Source organism: Peromyscus eremicus, chromosome 10 (assembly GCF_949786415.1).
Source record: "Peromyscus eremicus chromosome 10, PerEre_H2_v1, whole genome shotgun sequence".
Lineage (NCBI taxonomy): Eukaryota > Metazoa > Chordata > Mammalia > Rodentia > Cricetidae > Peromyscus > Peromyscus eremicus.
In genome coordinates this window covers 37999040-38017432 of record NC_081426.1, presented here as the reverse complement: position 1 = coordinate 38017432, position 18393 = coordinate 37999040, and the positions used below count along the sequence as shown (strand labels likewise).

The 18393-nt window shown below is 42.0% G+C and overlaps 1 protein-coding gene across 1 annotated transcript in view; it reads right to left on the bottom strand.

Moving 5' to 3' along the window:
• Positions 1–18393, bottom strand: part of Cd38 (CD38 molecule) — a 38881-nt gene that overhangs the window by 10112 nt on the left and 10376 nt on the right. The window contains exons 2-3 of the mRNA XM_059275042.1: positions 1256–1385; positions 95–230 (exon numbers count right to left, since the gene is read on the bottom strand). Of these exons, the coding sequence (XP_059131025.1) occupies positions 95–230; positions 1256–1385 (266 nt within the window). The remainder of the gene's footprint in view (positions 1–94; positions 231–1255; positions 1386–18393) is intronic.

The following is an 18393-nucleotide window of genomic DNA, read 5'->3' as shown; positions in this document are numbered from 1 at the left end:
ATTAGGGTGCCCATTGACCTTTCAAAGTTCCTTGCTCACCTCAAGGATCCATTCCCATGCATCTCGAGCCATCCCAGGTGATCCAGATCCTTACCAGAAGTGCTGGGGTCTCCACACCACCAGAGATCATCAGCGATGTAGCCCAGCAGCATGTCCTCCAGGGTGAACATCTTTCCCTGGACCCCGGTATACTGATGGGCCAGATGTTTGGATTTGCTCCAAAAGAGAGTCTGAGAAAGAATAGACAATTAATTAGGTCCAAGAATAAATCCAAGGACTGGGGATGTGGCTCAACAGTGGAATGAGTGCTAATATTCATGAAGCTCTGGGTTCCATCCCCAGAACTTCAATCAATTAATAAGTCAATCAATCAATTAATCAATCAATTGATCAATCTACCTTTTATAAATAAAAAAAGCAGAAACTATCAGAGTAAATCACACACACTAAATATTCAGAGAAGTCAGTTTGGTTATTGTCTACCATCAACCTCCTCTGTTCAGAGCACTGTACTCGGTACTCCTCAGGGAGGAGTCACAGCAACGTCCAGTTCACTGAAAACAGGATGAGAGGTGATAACTGTGAATGGGTTGGAGGGCCTCACTTAGTTTCAGACATGTGAAATTTTGCTTTAAACACAGACTTTGAAAGTGTTGTACCTCATGACAGACCTTTCCTAGTATATTCAAAGGACTGAAAACCAGGCTTCTCTGACCCCAGGGCTTGTTCCTTTTACATTTCACCTGGCTACTTTAAAGCCTTTTATACTTAAGCAATTTCTTTTCACCAAGCCTGAGCTTCCCTGGTGGTGAAATAAAGACTCTGACCCCTGGTTTGCCTACCCCATAGAATGGTTCTAAAAAACTAAGAAGGCAAGGGCTAGGAGAGTAAAGACCAAAAATCACTCATCAAATATAAGTCAGCCTTGTGTTACCATTTACGTGTCTATGATTATCAGAAGCCAGGGGAATGTCCCATAATTATATAAGTCTGGGTTACTTCTCTTTGTGTGGAATGGGTTGATGCTAGATTCTTTTCTCTGTGTCCCATCTCTCTCTGATCTTCCTTCCCCAGATATCCTAAACCCTGATGGTATCCTAGTTCTCCAAAACCCATCCTCTACCAATACTACCCCACCAACCATATCAAATGATGTCTAATGCCAATGTTTCCTCTCTTCCTGCATCCTAACTTTGGGCCTGGGACCTCTTCCCTTTGGCTCTGATTCTCAATTCTGAAAGTTATAACATGTTACCTTGTTACATGGTATGGTTTGAGTGACCAACTTAACCAGTGGTTCGTAGTCTTCTCTTGTGATGGTGCATGGATTCTTGGAAACAAATGCTCCTTTGAATGTACTCAATATCTTCTTGCAGTCCTGATCACTATAAAAGGAAACACAGAAAACAGATTTTTAAAGTATTTTGGAGAGAAGACTCATCAGTGAAGAGCACTTGCTGCCTGGGATTGGTTTCTAGCACCCAACTAGCTCACAACTGTGTGTTCAGTTCCAGAGGACCTGACATCTTCATCTGGCCTCCATGGCCACTGCACACACATGGTGCATGAACATACCTACAGGAAAAACAATGATACACATAAGATAAAAATAAACCTTAAAAATATTTTTGGAGCACAGATAACAGCAACAAATGTTCTTCATCTGGGAATCATATACTCAGGGTCAGTCAGTCCTCTACATCATTCTATCATATGTGCAGCACATTCCTCTGAGATGCAAACCAATCTCCGTGCTGAGGCTCCGTGAGGTTAAAGTGACCCAAGTGCTGGATAAAATTAAGGAGAAAATAGGAAGAAAACTAGTTTTTTTTTTCTCTTTCTCATCCTACATCTTATATAAAAGCACTTAAGTTTTCTCAGTGCCTTTAGAAAAGACAAGATTTTAAAACACCTAATAGAGAGGGCTAAATGTTCCAAACACAGAGAAGTCATGAATGCCTGAGGTGATAGGCATGCCAATAACTCTAATCTGGTCATTATATAGTAGTGTATACATGGACCAAAATGCTGTGTTGTGCCCATAAATATGTCCAATTGCTACGTGTCAATTAAAACTTTAAATAAGTAGGGCTATTGCAGTTGGACTTGTTAACGTAGGGCAGGGTTCCACAGTCTGTGCATTCATAGCTTCCCTTGCCCCCCAGCAATTCTGACCCTGGTTATGTTTGAAAATCAGTGGATATAAATGAAAATGGGAAAGGTTAAATAGCATTTCTTTCCAAAGTCTAGACAGAGTAGTTTAAGTTCATCAGCACCTGCCTTTGAAAACTATGCCAGGATCCCCTTAGTGATCTTTCTTTCTATACCTTTTACATACACAAAAAGAAAAAGTTATGAGGCCATGTACTTTAGTGTCAATCAAAATTTATGGGGTACTATCACAGGCAATTTAGAAAGTAGACGTTTGGCGGCCACTTTGCTTTCAGTAGGGTTTGTGCCTTAATTCCAGTAATTAATGCAGTGGCCTTCTCAAGAACTTTCTGTTCTAAATTCTAAATGTTGTAAAACTCCTCTGCTTTTTCCCTTGGTAGCGTCTGCAGGACTGGAGGCAAAATAAGATGGGAGACTGAGGAAAAGTAAGATCGGAGACTGAGGAAGAGAAAGGTGGGAGACTGAGGAAGAGAAAGGTGGGAGACTGAGGAAGAGAAAGGTGGGAGACTGAGGAAGAGAAAGGTGGGAGACTGAGGAAGAGTAAGATGGGAGACTGAGGAAGAGTAGGATGGGAGACTGGGAGTGTTTTCCACTTGGAAAAAGGCCTGGTGGAAAGAAGTTATCCAGCACTGAGAACCTGCCACACATCAGGCTTTTTCATCAGCAAGCCCTTATTTAATCACCAAAACTCACAATGCTCCCAAATTATTTTTATGCTTCTCTTAGGTCTTATATTCCAGTTCAAATCACAGTAAAGATTCAAGAAACCCCAGGTTAAAATTTGAGGAGAGTTCTTTATTCGGGAGGGGAGACTGGAGCAATACTGTTGAACCTGACTTGGAAGAGTGGACTCTACTTGGAAGAGTTTGTAATTCGAAGAGAAAAACAAAAGCATCATCTTGCATACATCATAAATACTGTTTTTAAAGTCTTCTTTATCCTTTTTTCATTCACAGCAAAATAAAGATAATGTTAGGACTAAAGTTTTAGGGGCAAACTCCTACACTAACCCACTTTAGAAGTGTCTTTTCTTTTCACCAACTAAAACTTCTTGTTGTTGTTTTTCTATCTTTTTTAAAAAGAAAGGTGAGTTTGCTCAGAGGTGTTACTGGCTGCCATCTTTATCATTCAAGCTGAGTATGGCCCCAAAGTGCTCCTGTCCACCATTTTAATCTTGCAAACATATGGTTCACAATCTTTACCTAAGTATGCCCCCAAAATGTGTGCACCACCTTTTTTCTTTTGGAACTTGCTGTTTGCAGTGAACCTTTCTCCAACCTTATTTCCCAGCTATGCTTGTCTGTCATTTGCACTCACCAAGATGCAAACTTCCGCTTTTCTTACAGTGACAACATTTCTGAGTAGCAGGAACTACAGGCATATAACCCCACGACAGTAGTGGCACTGGGTAGTTCCAATGTGGTTTTGAGATGCTAGGAATTAAACTCTCAGCATCACACGTGCTAGGCGAGTGCTCTACCACTGAGATTCACCTTCCAGCCCATCTTGACTATTTTTAAATGTACAGATAAATACAGTTATGCTGTTTTGTAACCCATTCGCATTAACACCCTGGCCTTCCTCTACCCAGCCCCTGGCTGCCACAATTCTTTCTGTTTCAATTTGACTATACTGGGTATCTCATGAAAGTGGAATCTTTACATATGGCTGACTTTACTCAGCATTATGTTCTGAGGATAGTCATGCTGTGTTTTATCTTAATCAGGGTTACTATTGCTGCGATGAAACACCATAACCAAAGCAGCTTATAAAAGAAAGCTTTTAACTGGAGACTTGCTTAGAGTTTCAGAGGGTGAGTCCATAACCATCATGACGGGGAGCATGGTGGCAGGTGGGCAGGCATGGTATTGGAGCAGTAGATGAGAGCTTACATCCTAATTGCAAGCAGCACACAGAGAGAACAAGACTGGGTCTGGCATTGGGCTTTGGAAACCCTAAAGCTCACCCCCAGTGGCACACCTCCAGTAAGACCACACCTCCTAATCATTCCTAAACAGTCCAACTGGGAACCAAACATTCCAACATGAGCCTATAGGGGCCATTCACATTTAAAACACCACATAGTGTGTATTAAATCTTCTCCCATTTGAAGGCTGAATTAGATATCCCATTGTGCAATTATAACAACATCAGTTTGTCTGCTCATCAGTCAGTGGGCATGTAGGTTGTTTCTTTTATACATTCTTTTATTCCATATTTTCTGGGAGGCTGCCATAAGTCCTACAATGTGTCCCAGCTGCTATCAAGATAAACATTTCTGTCCATGGGGCACTTGAACATAGACAAGAATAACACAACCCAGTATTGTTGCAAATACACTTGGTCCTGACCTGAATGCTAGCTCTCACCACAGGGTCTTTGGTTCCAAAATCCATTATCTTTTCACATTCATTATTGGGTTAAGGACCACAGAATCAGCTAATACTGAGCATAGGTGTCCATCTCTCATCCTGAAGCCCAATGATGTGAACTCTGAGGTGAAGGAGGCCTGCAAACATTCTATAATGAACTTTTCCCTCCAACTTTAAAATAATTCCCTATTAAGTCACACACAAACCCCAGATAGACTCCAGGGCCTGACTTTGCCAACAAGGTCAAGGAGATGGATAATGAAAAATCTCACCTGGCCATGGTGGCACACGCCTTTAATCCCAGCACTTGGGAGGCAGAGGCAGGTGGATCTCTGTGAGTTCGAGGCCAGCCTGGGCTACAGAGTGAGTTCCAGGACAGACTCCAAAGCTACACAGAGAAACCCTGTCTCGAAAATCAAAAAAAGAAAAAGAAAAATCTCAGACAAAACAAAGAAAAGATGATCCACTCTGCTAAGTCCCCTGAGTTCTCCTTTTTTTTTTTTTTTTTTTTTTTTTCCTGCATAAGGTACACGCTTTTTAAACTGGAATAGAAGGTAACAGCATATGGTTTTTCATGTTGCCGGAAGAAAAGGGCTCCGTTTCATTCCCCTAGAGTTCTTCATTTTGTGTGACTTTTCTAAAAGCCATACCTTACAGGTTCTGAATATATTTTCTGGAAATGATGCTAGACGTGTAATATACTCAAGGGCGTCCTGCTAAGGTCCTAACGAAATAAGGTTCTGTTCTGGTTGCTACGGTCAGTCTGTCTACCCAAGGTCCAGATGACAAGGAAACTGAGTAAGTTCCCTGGTTTCCGACAGAGTCACTGGTGGCAGGCTGGGTCTTAGCTCCTCCTCCCCAGGACAGGAAATGCATAGGTTGTTTGTGGAGGTGTTGGTGAGAAACAAACAGCTCTGCCCTCAGAGAAGCTGAACAGTGTGACTTCATACCTAAACCGCATCTTAAGTTTCTTCATTTCACTACGAGCAATTCCACAGAACACCAACGTCAGATAAAGCAATGGTAGATTATAATTCGAACACAGACAGAAAGGAAATCACAAACACAAAGAAATGATGGTAGAACCATCTTTGCACGTAGCTGATAGAAGTGACGGCTGCATCTTAACCTGTACCAACCTCAGCTTTATGCTTTCAGCCTGGTGTAGAGAATTTATTAAGATTTCATATCAGAAAATTGGGCCCATCCTGTTGGCTCCCGGACACTGTACAGGTAAAGCCAGCCTCCTTGAATCTTCCCTTAAACTCTTAAGAATGAGCCAGATCGCCGGGCGGTGGTGGCGCACGCCTTTAATCCCAGCACTCGGGAGGCAGAGCCAGGCGGATCTCTGTGAGTTCGAGGCCAGCCTGGGCTACCAAGTGAGTTCCAGGAAAGGCGCAAAGCTACACAGAGAAACCCTGTCCCGAAAAACCAAAAAAAAAAAAAAATGCCCCAACTTTTGTTGGGAGTGTTTCCCTTCTTACAGAGAGCAACAAACTCAACTCACACCATTATAGGATGCTCCCAGTGGTCCTGGGTAAAGGTCTAGACAGTAATGGACAATCTTGGGGCACTGGAGAATCTAAAGGCCTATGACAACGGGAACGCATTCACGAGTATGTCAACTGAACAGAAGTTTCATAAGGAGCCCCTATCGACCTTTTGACTTGCGAGAACAAAGGTTGTTCTGGCAGAGGAGAATCTTGGTCTGAGGGAAGTTTTTTTTCTTCCCTTCCAAAATGGAGTCTTGAAGGCTTGGCATAGAGTAAGTTAGCCCACATGTCAGGACTCAAGGTCAGTGGTGTGCACTCCTCTTTTCTACCCCCCTGCTCCTAACTTTATTACTCCTATAACCATAGACCACTGATTACAGTTTACCCCTCATGGCTCCCCTTTCTGCTAAGTTCCTCGGAGTTGGTTGGTTCCTAGTGGCCAAAGGTGGAAAGCAGCAAGAGAGGCAAAGAGGGGCAGTCGTGACCATGCCATTACGCTCCCTCTGAGCTAGATGCTGCACATGATGCCAATGACTTGTGCTTACATCAAAATCTCACACCAGCCACTGAGGGGGAATTCTAGTCTCTTAGAAGTAAAGAGACCAGAGCTCAGAGCGGCTTAGCCCCTGTCCAAGGTCAATTAGCCAGCTCCAGAACTGCCTTATAGGCCAGATCTTGCTCTTTTTGCTAGACAATGCTGCCTCCCATAGGAAAATCAAAACTATGCAGCTACTTTCCAAATAAAGTGGTTCCTAGAAGAAAAGAAAGTTATGATCCCTTGAAGAGTTGTGTCTCTAGATCACAGGAGACATCCAAGATTAGAACTGGGCAGTCATTTCTAGATGCTAGAATACCATGAGTCGGGAAGGAAAAGGTAAGTCTTATCCCGATGGGGGGACATATATATATTATATATATATATATGTGTGTGTGTGTGTGTGTGTGTGTGTGTTAAACCTGGTTTTTATGTGGACAGCCTGCACTGTATCAGAACTCTTTTATCACCATTATAAATTTGTACCACTCCCATAATAACCACATTTCCACCTTCATAATGTGCCACTCCTGTGGGAGGCTTTGACACCCTAAACCCCCGTTCCTTCAACACATTTAGCTCTCGAGGAGTAGGGATGCCCAGTCTATGAACTCAGTTATCTGGTCCACCAGGTCATGCTGTCTCTGCTCAAAGAGAAACTGCAGGCTCTGTTACCCGCGTGATTCTTGAATTGGAGGCCGCTACAGCCTCCTATTTAAAGGAAAGACTGCCACCTTGTGGGCGAAGTGAGTGACTGGTGAGACACACGGAAGCGATGAGTTCCTAAACAGGGTCTTAAGGAAAAAGCCCACAGAATCAACCAACCAGGGCTCGTAGTGCCTCACAGAGACTGAACCAACAACCAGGGAGCCTGCATGGGTCTGACCTAGGTCCTCCGTGCATATGTTATGATTGTCTAGCTTAGTTTTCTTGTGGGACTCCTAACAGTGGGAGCAGGGGCTGTCTCCGTTCCTTTTGCCTGCTTTTGGAATCCTTTTCCTCCTACTGGGTAGCCTCATCCAGCCTTAAGATGAAGGGATTTGCCTGGTCTTATTATAACTTGATATGTCGGTTTGGTTGATATCCCTGGGAGGCCTGCCCTTTTCTAGAGGGAAAGGAGGAGTGGATGGGGGGAGGGGAGGTGTGTGTAGGGGAGGATTAGAAGGAGAGGAGGGAAGGGAAACTGGTCAGGATGTAATAAATGGGAGAATTTTTTTAAAAAATGGCTAAATCACAAAGCTGGAAAACAGTTAAAATCTGCCATGCGCTCAGTGCAGAGGGTAAACCCAAAAACAAGATAAAAACTATGAAAGTTATAGAACGTGCTAGAAAGCTACAAGTTCTGTGTGAACATGGGGGGAAATGACTAGGATGAGAGTGTGGGGGGGAGGGGACAAGCAGTGTTCAACATCCTATAAGGTGGGGCCATTAGATGGCACGGAGCAAAGCACTGAAGGAAGACAGAACCTGAGAGCACTAACATCCAAGTAATAATGTTCTGGACAGAAGGTCCTGGTACCTGATGTGTACCAGGAAAGACGCCTTTTGGCTGGAGCAAAGCAAGCAAGGAGGAGCTGCTGGAAACAAGGAAGAAGTAAATTTGACCTTCAACCGTGGACTTCTATTTATGGTAGAGTTGCGGGCAACGGTGGACTTTGTGAACAGGAAGTAGAAGGCATCACTTAAGTTCAAAAGAATTCTCGGCTTTCTTTGCTGGCTGTAGTCTGGAAGGAAGTGGGGACAGAGGCAGGTAGATCAGTACTGCTGACAGGAGCTGACTTTGCACCATCGTGGGGAAAGGGAAGATCGGTCAAGGTGAGAAAAAGTAGTTGGGCGTGGTGATGCATACTTTTAGTCCCAGCACTCGAGAGACAGAGATAGGAAGATCTCTGAGTTCAAGGCCAGCCTGGCCTACAGAGCAAGTTCCAGGACAGCCAGAGCTAACACAGAGGGGGAAAAAAGAGGAAAAGAAAAAATAAGATGGGAAAAAATGATATATTCCAAGTTCACTGTGGATTTCTGTAACACAAATTTCAAACACAAGTCTTAAAACACAAACAAACAAACAAACAAACAAAAAACCACAGAGCCAGATGAAAGCTGAAAGATCAAAGAAACAGAACAAGCCGCAGCTAACCTCACCTTACCAACTCCTCAGCCTCCAGAGTGAGACTTCCTGTTTATTCACACCTTGTATATCTTTCTGTGCCCTGCCATCTTATTTCCATCCTAGTGCTGGGATTAAAAGCATGTGTGCGTCTCAAATACTTGGTAGCAAAGGCACGAGATCTCAAGTGCTGGGATTAAAGGCATGTGCCACCACACCTGGCTTTGTTTCCAGTGTGATCTTGAACTCACAGAGATCCAGACAGATCTCTCCCTCCCAAGTGATAGCATTAAGAGTGTGCGCTACTACTGTCTTGCCTCTATGTCTAATCTAGTGGCTGGCTCTGTCCTTTGATCCCCAGGTAAGTTTATTAGGGTAAACAATATATTGAGCTACACAGTATATCACCACAGATTTCTAGTGGACTGCGTATATAGTGTTGAACAAATTATCGAGTCAGTAACTAGAAGACTTGTGGCTGAAGTACTAGAACGATGGAGTGGCCATCAACTGGAAGAGAGTTTCCAGAAGAAGTGGCCTTGGCTACAGGTTCAATCTGGGATAGTTGGAGCTTGACATGCCCATAAGACATCCAAAGGAAGTCACAGAACAGAGAAATGGGCATGTAACAAGGACAAAGAAGAGATAATGATATGCTCAGTAGAAGGACTGAGTTTTGAGGCATGCCAACATGAAGACACTGGCAGGGGAAACATGGATGACATCAAAAAGCAAAATGAAGGTTTTGTGTGGAAGGGAATCCAGCTCCAACCTGCTCCCACCTTTCAAAGTGTTTTTGGGTGGAGGAGAGAGGAATGAGGAAATGAGAGAAAGATGGAAAGAGACAATAAGAAAGAGAGACACAGGATAGCTTCTGCAGGGCCCTGGGTCAATACCCAGTCACCCCAGGCATTTATTCAAAAGGGTTTTTTGTACAAATGCCAAGGGATGGGACAAAAGATCTCCGCCTATCAAGATCAAAGCACAATGTACAGCCAAGTGTAGATCTTCCAAACACCTGGTAAACACACCTTTGACCAAATCATCCCATTATGCAGCCCTTCTGAGTAAAGCAAACCCAGATTCTCTGACCCTGAGTAAGGTCTCACTAGATAGTCTCTGTGGGCCACAACAGTTGTGACACATGCTAAGTGAACACAATCTGTCAACACGAAGGAAGTGCTCCACAGTGACAGGTCCTCCCGATATCAAAAGAAGAAGACTGAGACAAGACCATTTCAAGTATTGGAAAGGAAGCTCTGCCAAGAACTGCATCGTTTCTACATGTAATGCAGGGGTGGAGAGGATCTGTTTCTTCCATTTATGTCAAATACTGTATCTTGAGAGCTTATTTGGGAGGGCACTACTGTCACTTAAACATAATATACATATGTCATGAAGAAAGCAACAGGTCCAAACCCATCTTCCATGTTCTCATATTCCTTGCCCATTTCAAAGCTTAGCATGTTTTCTCTTAGGATAATAAGTAAGCTTCCTTACCAGTCACTGGTAGGAATGACGCCTCAAAAAGCTTTAGGCTTAGCAATTCTACGACAGTCATTTATAACATCTTCAAATTCCTGTATTCTCTAAAACCTATTTATCATTTTCTCTTATAAGTTCCCAATGTCTTCCGGCTGGAGGTGGTGCATGCCTTTAATTCCAGCATTCCAGAGGCAGAGACAGGTGGATATCTGTGAGTTCAAGGCCAGCCTGGTCTACAGAGTGAGTTCCAGGACAGCCAGGGCTACACAGACAAACAACAAACAAACAAACAAACAACAACAATTTCCCAGTCTCACAAATTTATACTTACACTATACTGCCTTGACCTCCCAAGTGTTGGAATTACACCATATCAAGTTTTATGGAGTACTCAAGACAGAACCCAGGGCTTAGTGCATATTAGACAAGCATGCTACTAAGAGAGCTGCATCCCCAGCCCATAGTCTTGTTCTTTCTATGATAGTATCTTAGGAACTAACCCTTGCAGAGATGGGCACAGTCTCTTCTATGAGCAGTATCCCAATGAGTTTGCCACCTTCCACTGGGCCCTGCCTCCTAAAAGCTTTCCCATCTCTTACATCACCACAATGAGGGCTGAGCTTTGAGCACAAGTGCCTGGGCGATATACTCAAACCTTATCTATTCCCTTTAAAACATTATCCTTTAAAACTATATCCAGACCTTTAAAACTATCCCCAGCACCATTCAAAATAGTTTAGTGGTTTCTCAAAAAGTTAAACAGTCATCTGCCATTTGGCCCAGCTCTTTATTTTTGGATATTGCCACCCCCAGAAGAAACTATATGCCCATACATTAATTTATACACCAATATCCAGAACACCTTCATTTATCATATTCAAAATGTGAATATAAGCCAAATGTCCATCATCTAAGAAGTTGATAAACAAATTGTGGTATATACATACAGTTGACTTAGTAATAAAAAAAACCAATCTTTAAAATAAAGTATGTGTATGTACATGTGCAAGCATGGTATATGTATGTGTAAAGTATATACACATGTGTGCAGACACATGCACTTTTATGTACACTCACAGAGGCTCAAGGAGAACAAGGTGTCTTGCTCTGTGACTCTCCACTTTATTCCCTAGAGACAGGGTCTCTCACTGAACTGGAGCCAGGCTTATATCCAGAAAACCTCATTGACCTCTGTCTCCACTCCCCACAGCTCTGGGTTATAGGCCCTAGTGAAGCCACATCTAGCTTCTCACACACGTACTGGGATCTGAACTCAAATGGGCCATGGAAGTGGCATTATCAACCCTGGGTTAAGTGAAATATTAATATGTAGCATTCATATAACTGATTACACACCTGAAGGTGAGGATGAAATTATTTTCCTAATTTCATAATACGCAAAGACAAATTCCAGATAGCTAAAGGACTTAACTGTGAAAAGTAATAGATTAACATGTTTAAACCCATGTGACTCTTTATAATGTCACGTAAAAATCCATTCTTAAGTAAGATACAAAGGCGCATCCATAAAAAAATATAATTGCAATGACATTTAGATTTTCAGGATGAAGGGGACCACAAATAAAGTCAAGAATGGAGCCACAGATGGGGAGAATATGTTTGCCATCCATATAAGTGACAAGGGATTAGGATGTTGAATGTAGAAAGATGGGCAAAGCAGAAGAAGTTGGGACTGCCAATGAACGCATGAAAGATGATCAGTTGGCCTAATTGATCGGGGAAATGAAACCAAAACTCCGTGTCACAATTCAAAAGAAAGCTCAGAGTGATCATGCAAAGAGACTTGATTCTGCAAGTTTGAAAATAGATGTCAACGTTTTGTCCCCATGTGATGGGGCGAGCACAGTTGGCCCTAACCAAACAGATTTCCTTCACCCTTCTTCTCCGGATAGCATGTCTCCAATGAAGATTCCAAAACATCAAATACTTTCCAAACCTCCTTACACCTTGGGCTTACACCTCCTTACACCATGCAGGCCACTTCTGGCCAATGAAATTTAAGGAGACATCAGAAGCGTGAAGGAGATTCTGGGAAAAACATGGTTGTATGATGAGAAGAGGCCTGAAATGAAGTCCTGTCTCCCTGATCTTCGTTCCCTAGATGTGCTTATGTGAGGACACAATGGCTAAAAATCCTGCAGCCATTCTTTGACAAGAAGCTTGAGGATAAAAGACATCTCAGGAGATGAAAGACTAGAAAGAAAGAGCCTGACTCTTACTGACCCTGGGGTCACCTCTCTTCTGGGTATCTCATTATATATAGATCATACATCTCTCACGTAAAGCCTGTTTTGAGTCTCTGTTGCATGAAGCCCAAAGCCATTTAATTGGTATACCCTGTGTCATGAGTTGAACTGTGTCCCCACAAAGATGTTGAAATCTTTACCCTAGTATTTCTGAATGTATCCTTACTTGGAAATAAGATCTTTGTAGAACATACATACATACACACATACACACACACACATAACCTTTGGTGTGTGTGTGTGTGTGTGTGCGTGTGTGTGTGTGTGTGTGTATTTATGAGTCACTGAGGCATATGACTGGGCTGATATAAAAAGGAAGAAATTGGGGCTAGGGAAATGGCTCAGTGGGTAAAGTGTATGCTATGCAAGGATGAAAACCTGAGTATTCATGTAAAAGCTAGGCACAGCTACATATGTGGAGCAGAGACAAGGACCCCCAGCCCTCAGTGGCCAGCCAGTCTAACAAAGATCCCAGGTTCAGTTAGAGAACTTATCTCACAAAATAAAATGGAGAGCAATAGAGAAAGATACCCAGTGTTGTTCTTTGGCCTATTACACACACACACACACACACACACACACACACACACACACACATACACGAAAAGTTAGATGTAAAAATAGACATAGACAGAGAGAATACAATATGAAGACCCCCAGGGAACCCCTCCCACCCAGCCAAGGATGTCTAAAGACCCCAGGAGCTGGGAGAAGGGCATGGAACAGAGTCCCTCACAGTCTTGGCAGGAGCCACCCCTGCCGAGATCTCCTCTTTTGACTTCCAGCCTCCAGACTGTCAAATAGTCTATTTCTGTTGTTGAAGCCACACATATAATAAGTACCTTGTTATGGCAGCTCTATAAAATCAAAAGGCCAGTGAAAGAAACCATGGCACATTCAGTGACTCATATTTGTGCATAGATAAATGCCATTGAAATTGTAAAATTCCCTTCCCTGGAAAAAACAGTTGATTCCAACAGAAGGAAAGTGTGCAATAAACACAAATTAAGAGCAGCCTGGAGATGATGTTTTCTGTTACCATACTGGTGTTCAGCAAGCTGGGGACACCTGTCAGTCAGGGTGTGAGGAAACGGAAACACTTCCTGTGTCAAGAAAAGAAGTGCCCCATGAAGAGAAACTGGGCATTGTTTTCTTCAAAATAAAAAATGACATATGTCTTAACTTAGATAATTTACTCCTAGGATTCTGTCTTAAACACACACACACACACACACACACACACACACACACACACACACGGACTTTATCCTAGCATTGCTTAGGAATTAGTGCAAATATTAAAACCCTGAAAATGTCCTTGTATGTAAATCTAGCGCACAGTAAATGCATCAAGTGTGGCTCTACTAACTGTAGAAGTGAGAACCAGCTGTGCTCATGGTCAAGCACACTGTTAAGTGTGGAGGAAGAGGGAAGTGAGACACACAGAGAAAACCTGTTGAAGAGTATATGCTGCCTTGTGCTAGGTAAGTTTCTAGAAAGCCATGTGAGGAAACAAATGGCAGGATTAGTCTCTGAAAAAAGGGAGAAAGAAATTGAGCGAGATAGTTTTGTAATTATTCATCTGTATCTAACTACTTTGAAAACTATGACACAGTCTGGCAAGTTTTCCTATTGTGTTCTTGATAAAAAAAAAAAAAAAAGAGAAGTTCCTAATATTTCATGGACATCCCAATGTGTTTAAAATATTCATGATTTACAAAAACAAAAACAAAAAAATAAAATAAAATAAAATATTCATGATTTAACTTCTTTTGCTTTAAGACAGTGACAGAAGGTATAGGTTGAGGTGCACGCAATGAGGAATGAATCATTTAGTGTACTGAGAGTGATGAAAAGCTAACTTGGTAAATGAGAAACACTCAGTTCTTGGCTGTGAATTGATATGCTTGGACCCTGAAATTGCACAATGCCTTTGAAAAAAAAAAAAAAGGTTACAGCAAGAAAGTAGGTCCCAAACTACAGTCGACTGTCCTTACCTCTGTTTCAGCATCCTTTTGTGGCTTTAAATTTCTATCAGTTGTGTGTGTTTTCTGCCTCTGTCCTTGAAGGACTCTCAAGGAGATTTCATCACTGCCAACTTAGATGCCTCAACAGATAATTCAACCTGTAATAAACTCTTACCTTAAGGAATCAAAATGACCAACTTTACTATGAATTTCACCCTATTTAACCTATGAATGCAGAAATGACTTCATAATATTTTGTTGTTAGTCATAATAAGAGGAGGGAGGGAAAGGGGAGAGAGGAGAGAGGAAGAGGAAGAGAAGATGAAAAGAGAGAGAGAGAGAGAGAGAGAGAGAGAGAGAGAGAGAGAGAGCAGTTGAACAACGTCAGGGAGAATCTGGGTGGTAGCCATAGGCGTGTACCCCTTGAGTATACCTTGGATGAAGTTCTTTCTTCAAACTAAATTAGCCTAATCGTTTCTAAAGATTCCAGGATCAATTATTGTGCTGGTTAGTTTTTGTCAACTTGACACAAGCTATACATACCTGGGAGGAAGGAAGCTTAACTGAGGAATTGCCTCCATTAGATTGGGCCTGTGGGAACATCTATGGGACGTTTTCTCAACTGTTGATTGATGGGAAGGGCCCAGATCACTGGGGGCAGTCCCACCCTGGGCTAATGGGCCTGGGCTGCATAAGAAAGAGAGCAGAGCAAGCCAGAGCACAGAGCTCCTCAATGGCTCTGCTTCAGTTCCTGCCTTGATGTTCCTTGTGAGTTCCTGCCTCCCTCAGTAATGGACTGTGACCTGGAAGAACAAATATTCCCTTCTTCTCATTAAGTTGTTTTTGGTCCTGGTGTTTGTCATAGGAACAGAACTCAAACTAAGACAGTAATATATGTTAGAGTCAGACTTCTCCCAAGTGTGTATAGCCCATCTGACACATTCTGGCAAGGAGAAAACACCACAACAATTAAAAACAATTTTCATTACAAAATATTTTAACTGCATTGTTTAAACTGTTTAACATGGGAGCAATCTGTTTAAGAAGGCATAGGTTGCTTTTGTCCTTCACTTTAAACTTGTACTTTTAAATGGTGGGGCTACCTACTATTTAGGATTCTAACTGGGGGTTAATAGGTTTCACGTTCTTCATCTTGTATTTTAAATTTCTAAGCAAGAGAATGCTTCATTTTCATTGTTTGAAAAACATCAGTCATTGAAAGAAATAAAAATAGTCTCTCGCTTGGTTGACTCCATATTTCTCCCCTTTCTGGCCCTTCATAACACATGTGCACAGGAAACCGATTCTTCATCTTTCACTCTGTTTCCTGTTTTGTTTTTTTCTCAGCATCTTAAATCTGTTCTTGCCACCCACCTCTCCTTTGAGAAAACTGATCTTTTCAATATCCTGATCTGATCAATTTCCAAGTAGTTTCTCAAAGAACAAGAATCATAGCTGATCAATTATGGAGTTATTTTGGCAGAAAATTATGTCCTACTCCACAGTGATTCGGTGAAATAAATCCTTTCCTTTCCAAGTTGCTGTGGATCATGGTAAACAGAAAGCAAAGTAGGGCAGTCATATATGGACCCCCCATCTCCCCCCATGTGGATATACCTTGTCTGACACTTTCTCTGTAAAAGGAGTGGTCTTCACCTCAGCTCCCAGACATCTCCGGAGCACAGGCAAGAATTTCTGTGCCCACCCACTTGGATGTGTATTTACCCTTTTTGTAAATATGTTTATGCTTTGTATGTTTAATTATATAATTCCATTAAATTGTATGTAAGTAAATTAGGTAAGTGACAAATAAAAACTATACTTCCTATGAAGATTAAGGGGTTGTTTTGGTAAATAATGACCATGTGTGAGTGTATTTTAAAAAATGCTGCACTTGATATTGAAATGCCAGGTGTAATGACCGTTGGACATTACAGATTTCTGGAGGCATTCTGCACTTAGATGATTTCTTAGCCCACTTAAAAGGCTCTGCCTCTCCAATAGCTCCCCCACTTTCTTCCATTGTGCTTACCAGCTCTTACCTATTTTTGTTCTTCCCAGAAAAATACAGATGAAAGATGACTATGATTTGGATAGATAGTGATAGATGTGGTGGGAAGTGGATGTACATTTGGGACAGGGGACAGACAAGACTCATGCCCGGACTGTCCTCACACTCACCATATAACCCAGGCTAATCTTAAACAGTGGTCCTTGGCTTCTTAATGATGGGATAAACATATGCACCCACACCAGCCTGGATATATTTTCATAGTAGAACTCATTTCATCAAGTATATGATTGTATATGAAATGTGGAGGGGGGGAAGAGAGAAGTGATGCCAAGATTTTGTTAGTCGAGTGACTGGAAAATAAGTTGCTATTTCAAATACGGGAAGAATGGAGTGAAACATATTGAGAAAGGCACCCGACATTTGGATTTGTAAAAATGAGTTTTGTAACCCTCACTGCCATTCAATAGGAAGTTGGGTTGTGTCAGTCTTGGGGCTGTGAGGTTTTGGGTGAAGCTATGAATTTGGAAGCCAATGGTGTGTTGAGAGATGAAGGGAAGAAAACGTTTCACAAGGAGGGTGTGAAGTCAACTCTTTCTAGTGATTCTGATTGGTCAAGAGAGACAAAGACAGGAAAATAACATCAGGTTGATGAGTGTGATAGAATTGGTTTAAGGTGAATAGATGTGATGCTAAAAAGGACTAAAGAAAAATTAACTCAAGAGCCTCTGGATGGCCTTCTTAGTTCCATTCTTGTCTTGCTACTATCAGTTCTTAGTGAGACAGCCAGCATGAGCTTTTCCTTAATCAAGCAGTGACATTCCAGTACATAGTACTTTCAATACACATCACTGTGGCATGAATCTTGACTGTGAAGGTCAAGAAAGGACCATAAAGATATCTTATGTTACTTAAAATATAGTGTGCTAACAATAACAATGTCATAAACATAAAATAAATATGAAACAATTACATATCACATATCCAGAGATAAAGCAACCACGTAATTATATTGTTACTAGGAGGAAGGTTTTCAGTATAAGAGAAATGAAACACAAACATAAAATTATGAATATTAAAGCCTTATGCTTTTGTTCTGGATTGAAGCTATAAATGTGAACTCACAACGTTTATGTCTCTCCTTTAAAAGACTATGTCTTCTAGTGGCCAGAGGGATGACTCAGCTGTTAAAGAGCATGTACTGCTCTTCCAGAGGACTTGAGTTTGATTCCCAGCACCCATGTCGGGCAGCTCAAAACTGCCTGTAACTCCTTCAGGAGATCCAACACTCTTTTCTGGCCTCCAAGAACATTGAATTCACATGCACAAACACACACACATAAACACATAATTTCAAAAACTAAAATATTAAAAATACTATCCTCTAGAACCATCCACTAATGTCAATAAAAAATCATGCCATACTATAGTGAGTAGCCCTGACACACACTCTAAATTTTGTTTCTATTAACAGTGGGCAGGGTTCTTCAGAATAGTAGACAATCCCTTCTCTAGGGCAGGACAGTTACAAGATACGCCCGGAACACTGAGCACTGAGACTTAGTCTTGCCCTGAGAGTGTGCTCTCCTGCCTTGTGCATCGGCGGTCCAGACTCTATGGCCCTGGGAGTCGAGGCCTTCAACAGGTAGCCAGCCTGATCCTCTGGATTTTGGTCCCAGATTTTTAAGTGTCACGTTATTGGCTACTCTGGCTCTGAGGCCTCAGACTTGGGATTGAGCCATGCTGTTTGTATCCTTTGGTCACCAGCCTGCAGAGGTCTGTTGTGAAACTTCCCAGTCATCATAATTACACAAGCCACTTCTACTAGCAAATTCCCCCTTGTCTACCCGTCCACATCTTTTCACTGGCTCTGTTTCTATGAAGAGCCCTGACTAATATGTTTTTCCTGATTGGTAAAGGAGGAAGAGCTAAGCACTATCAGCCTTTTTTTTTTTTTATGAACTCTCTTTTAGGACAACCAGTA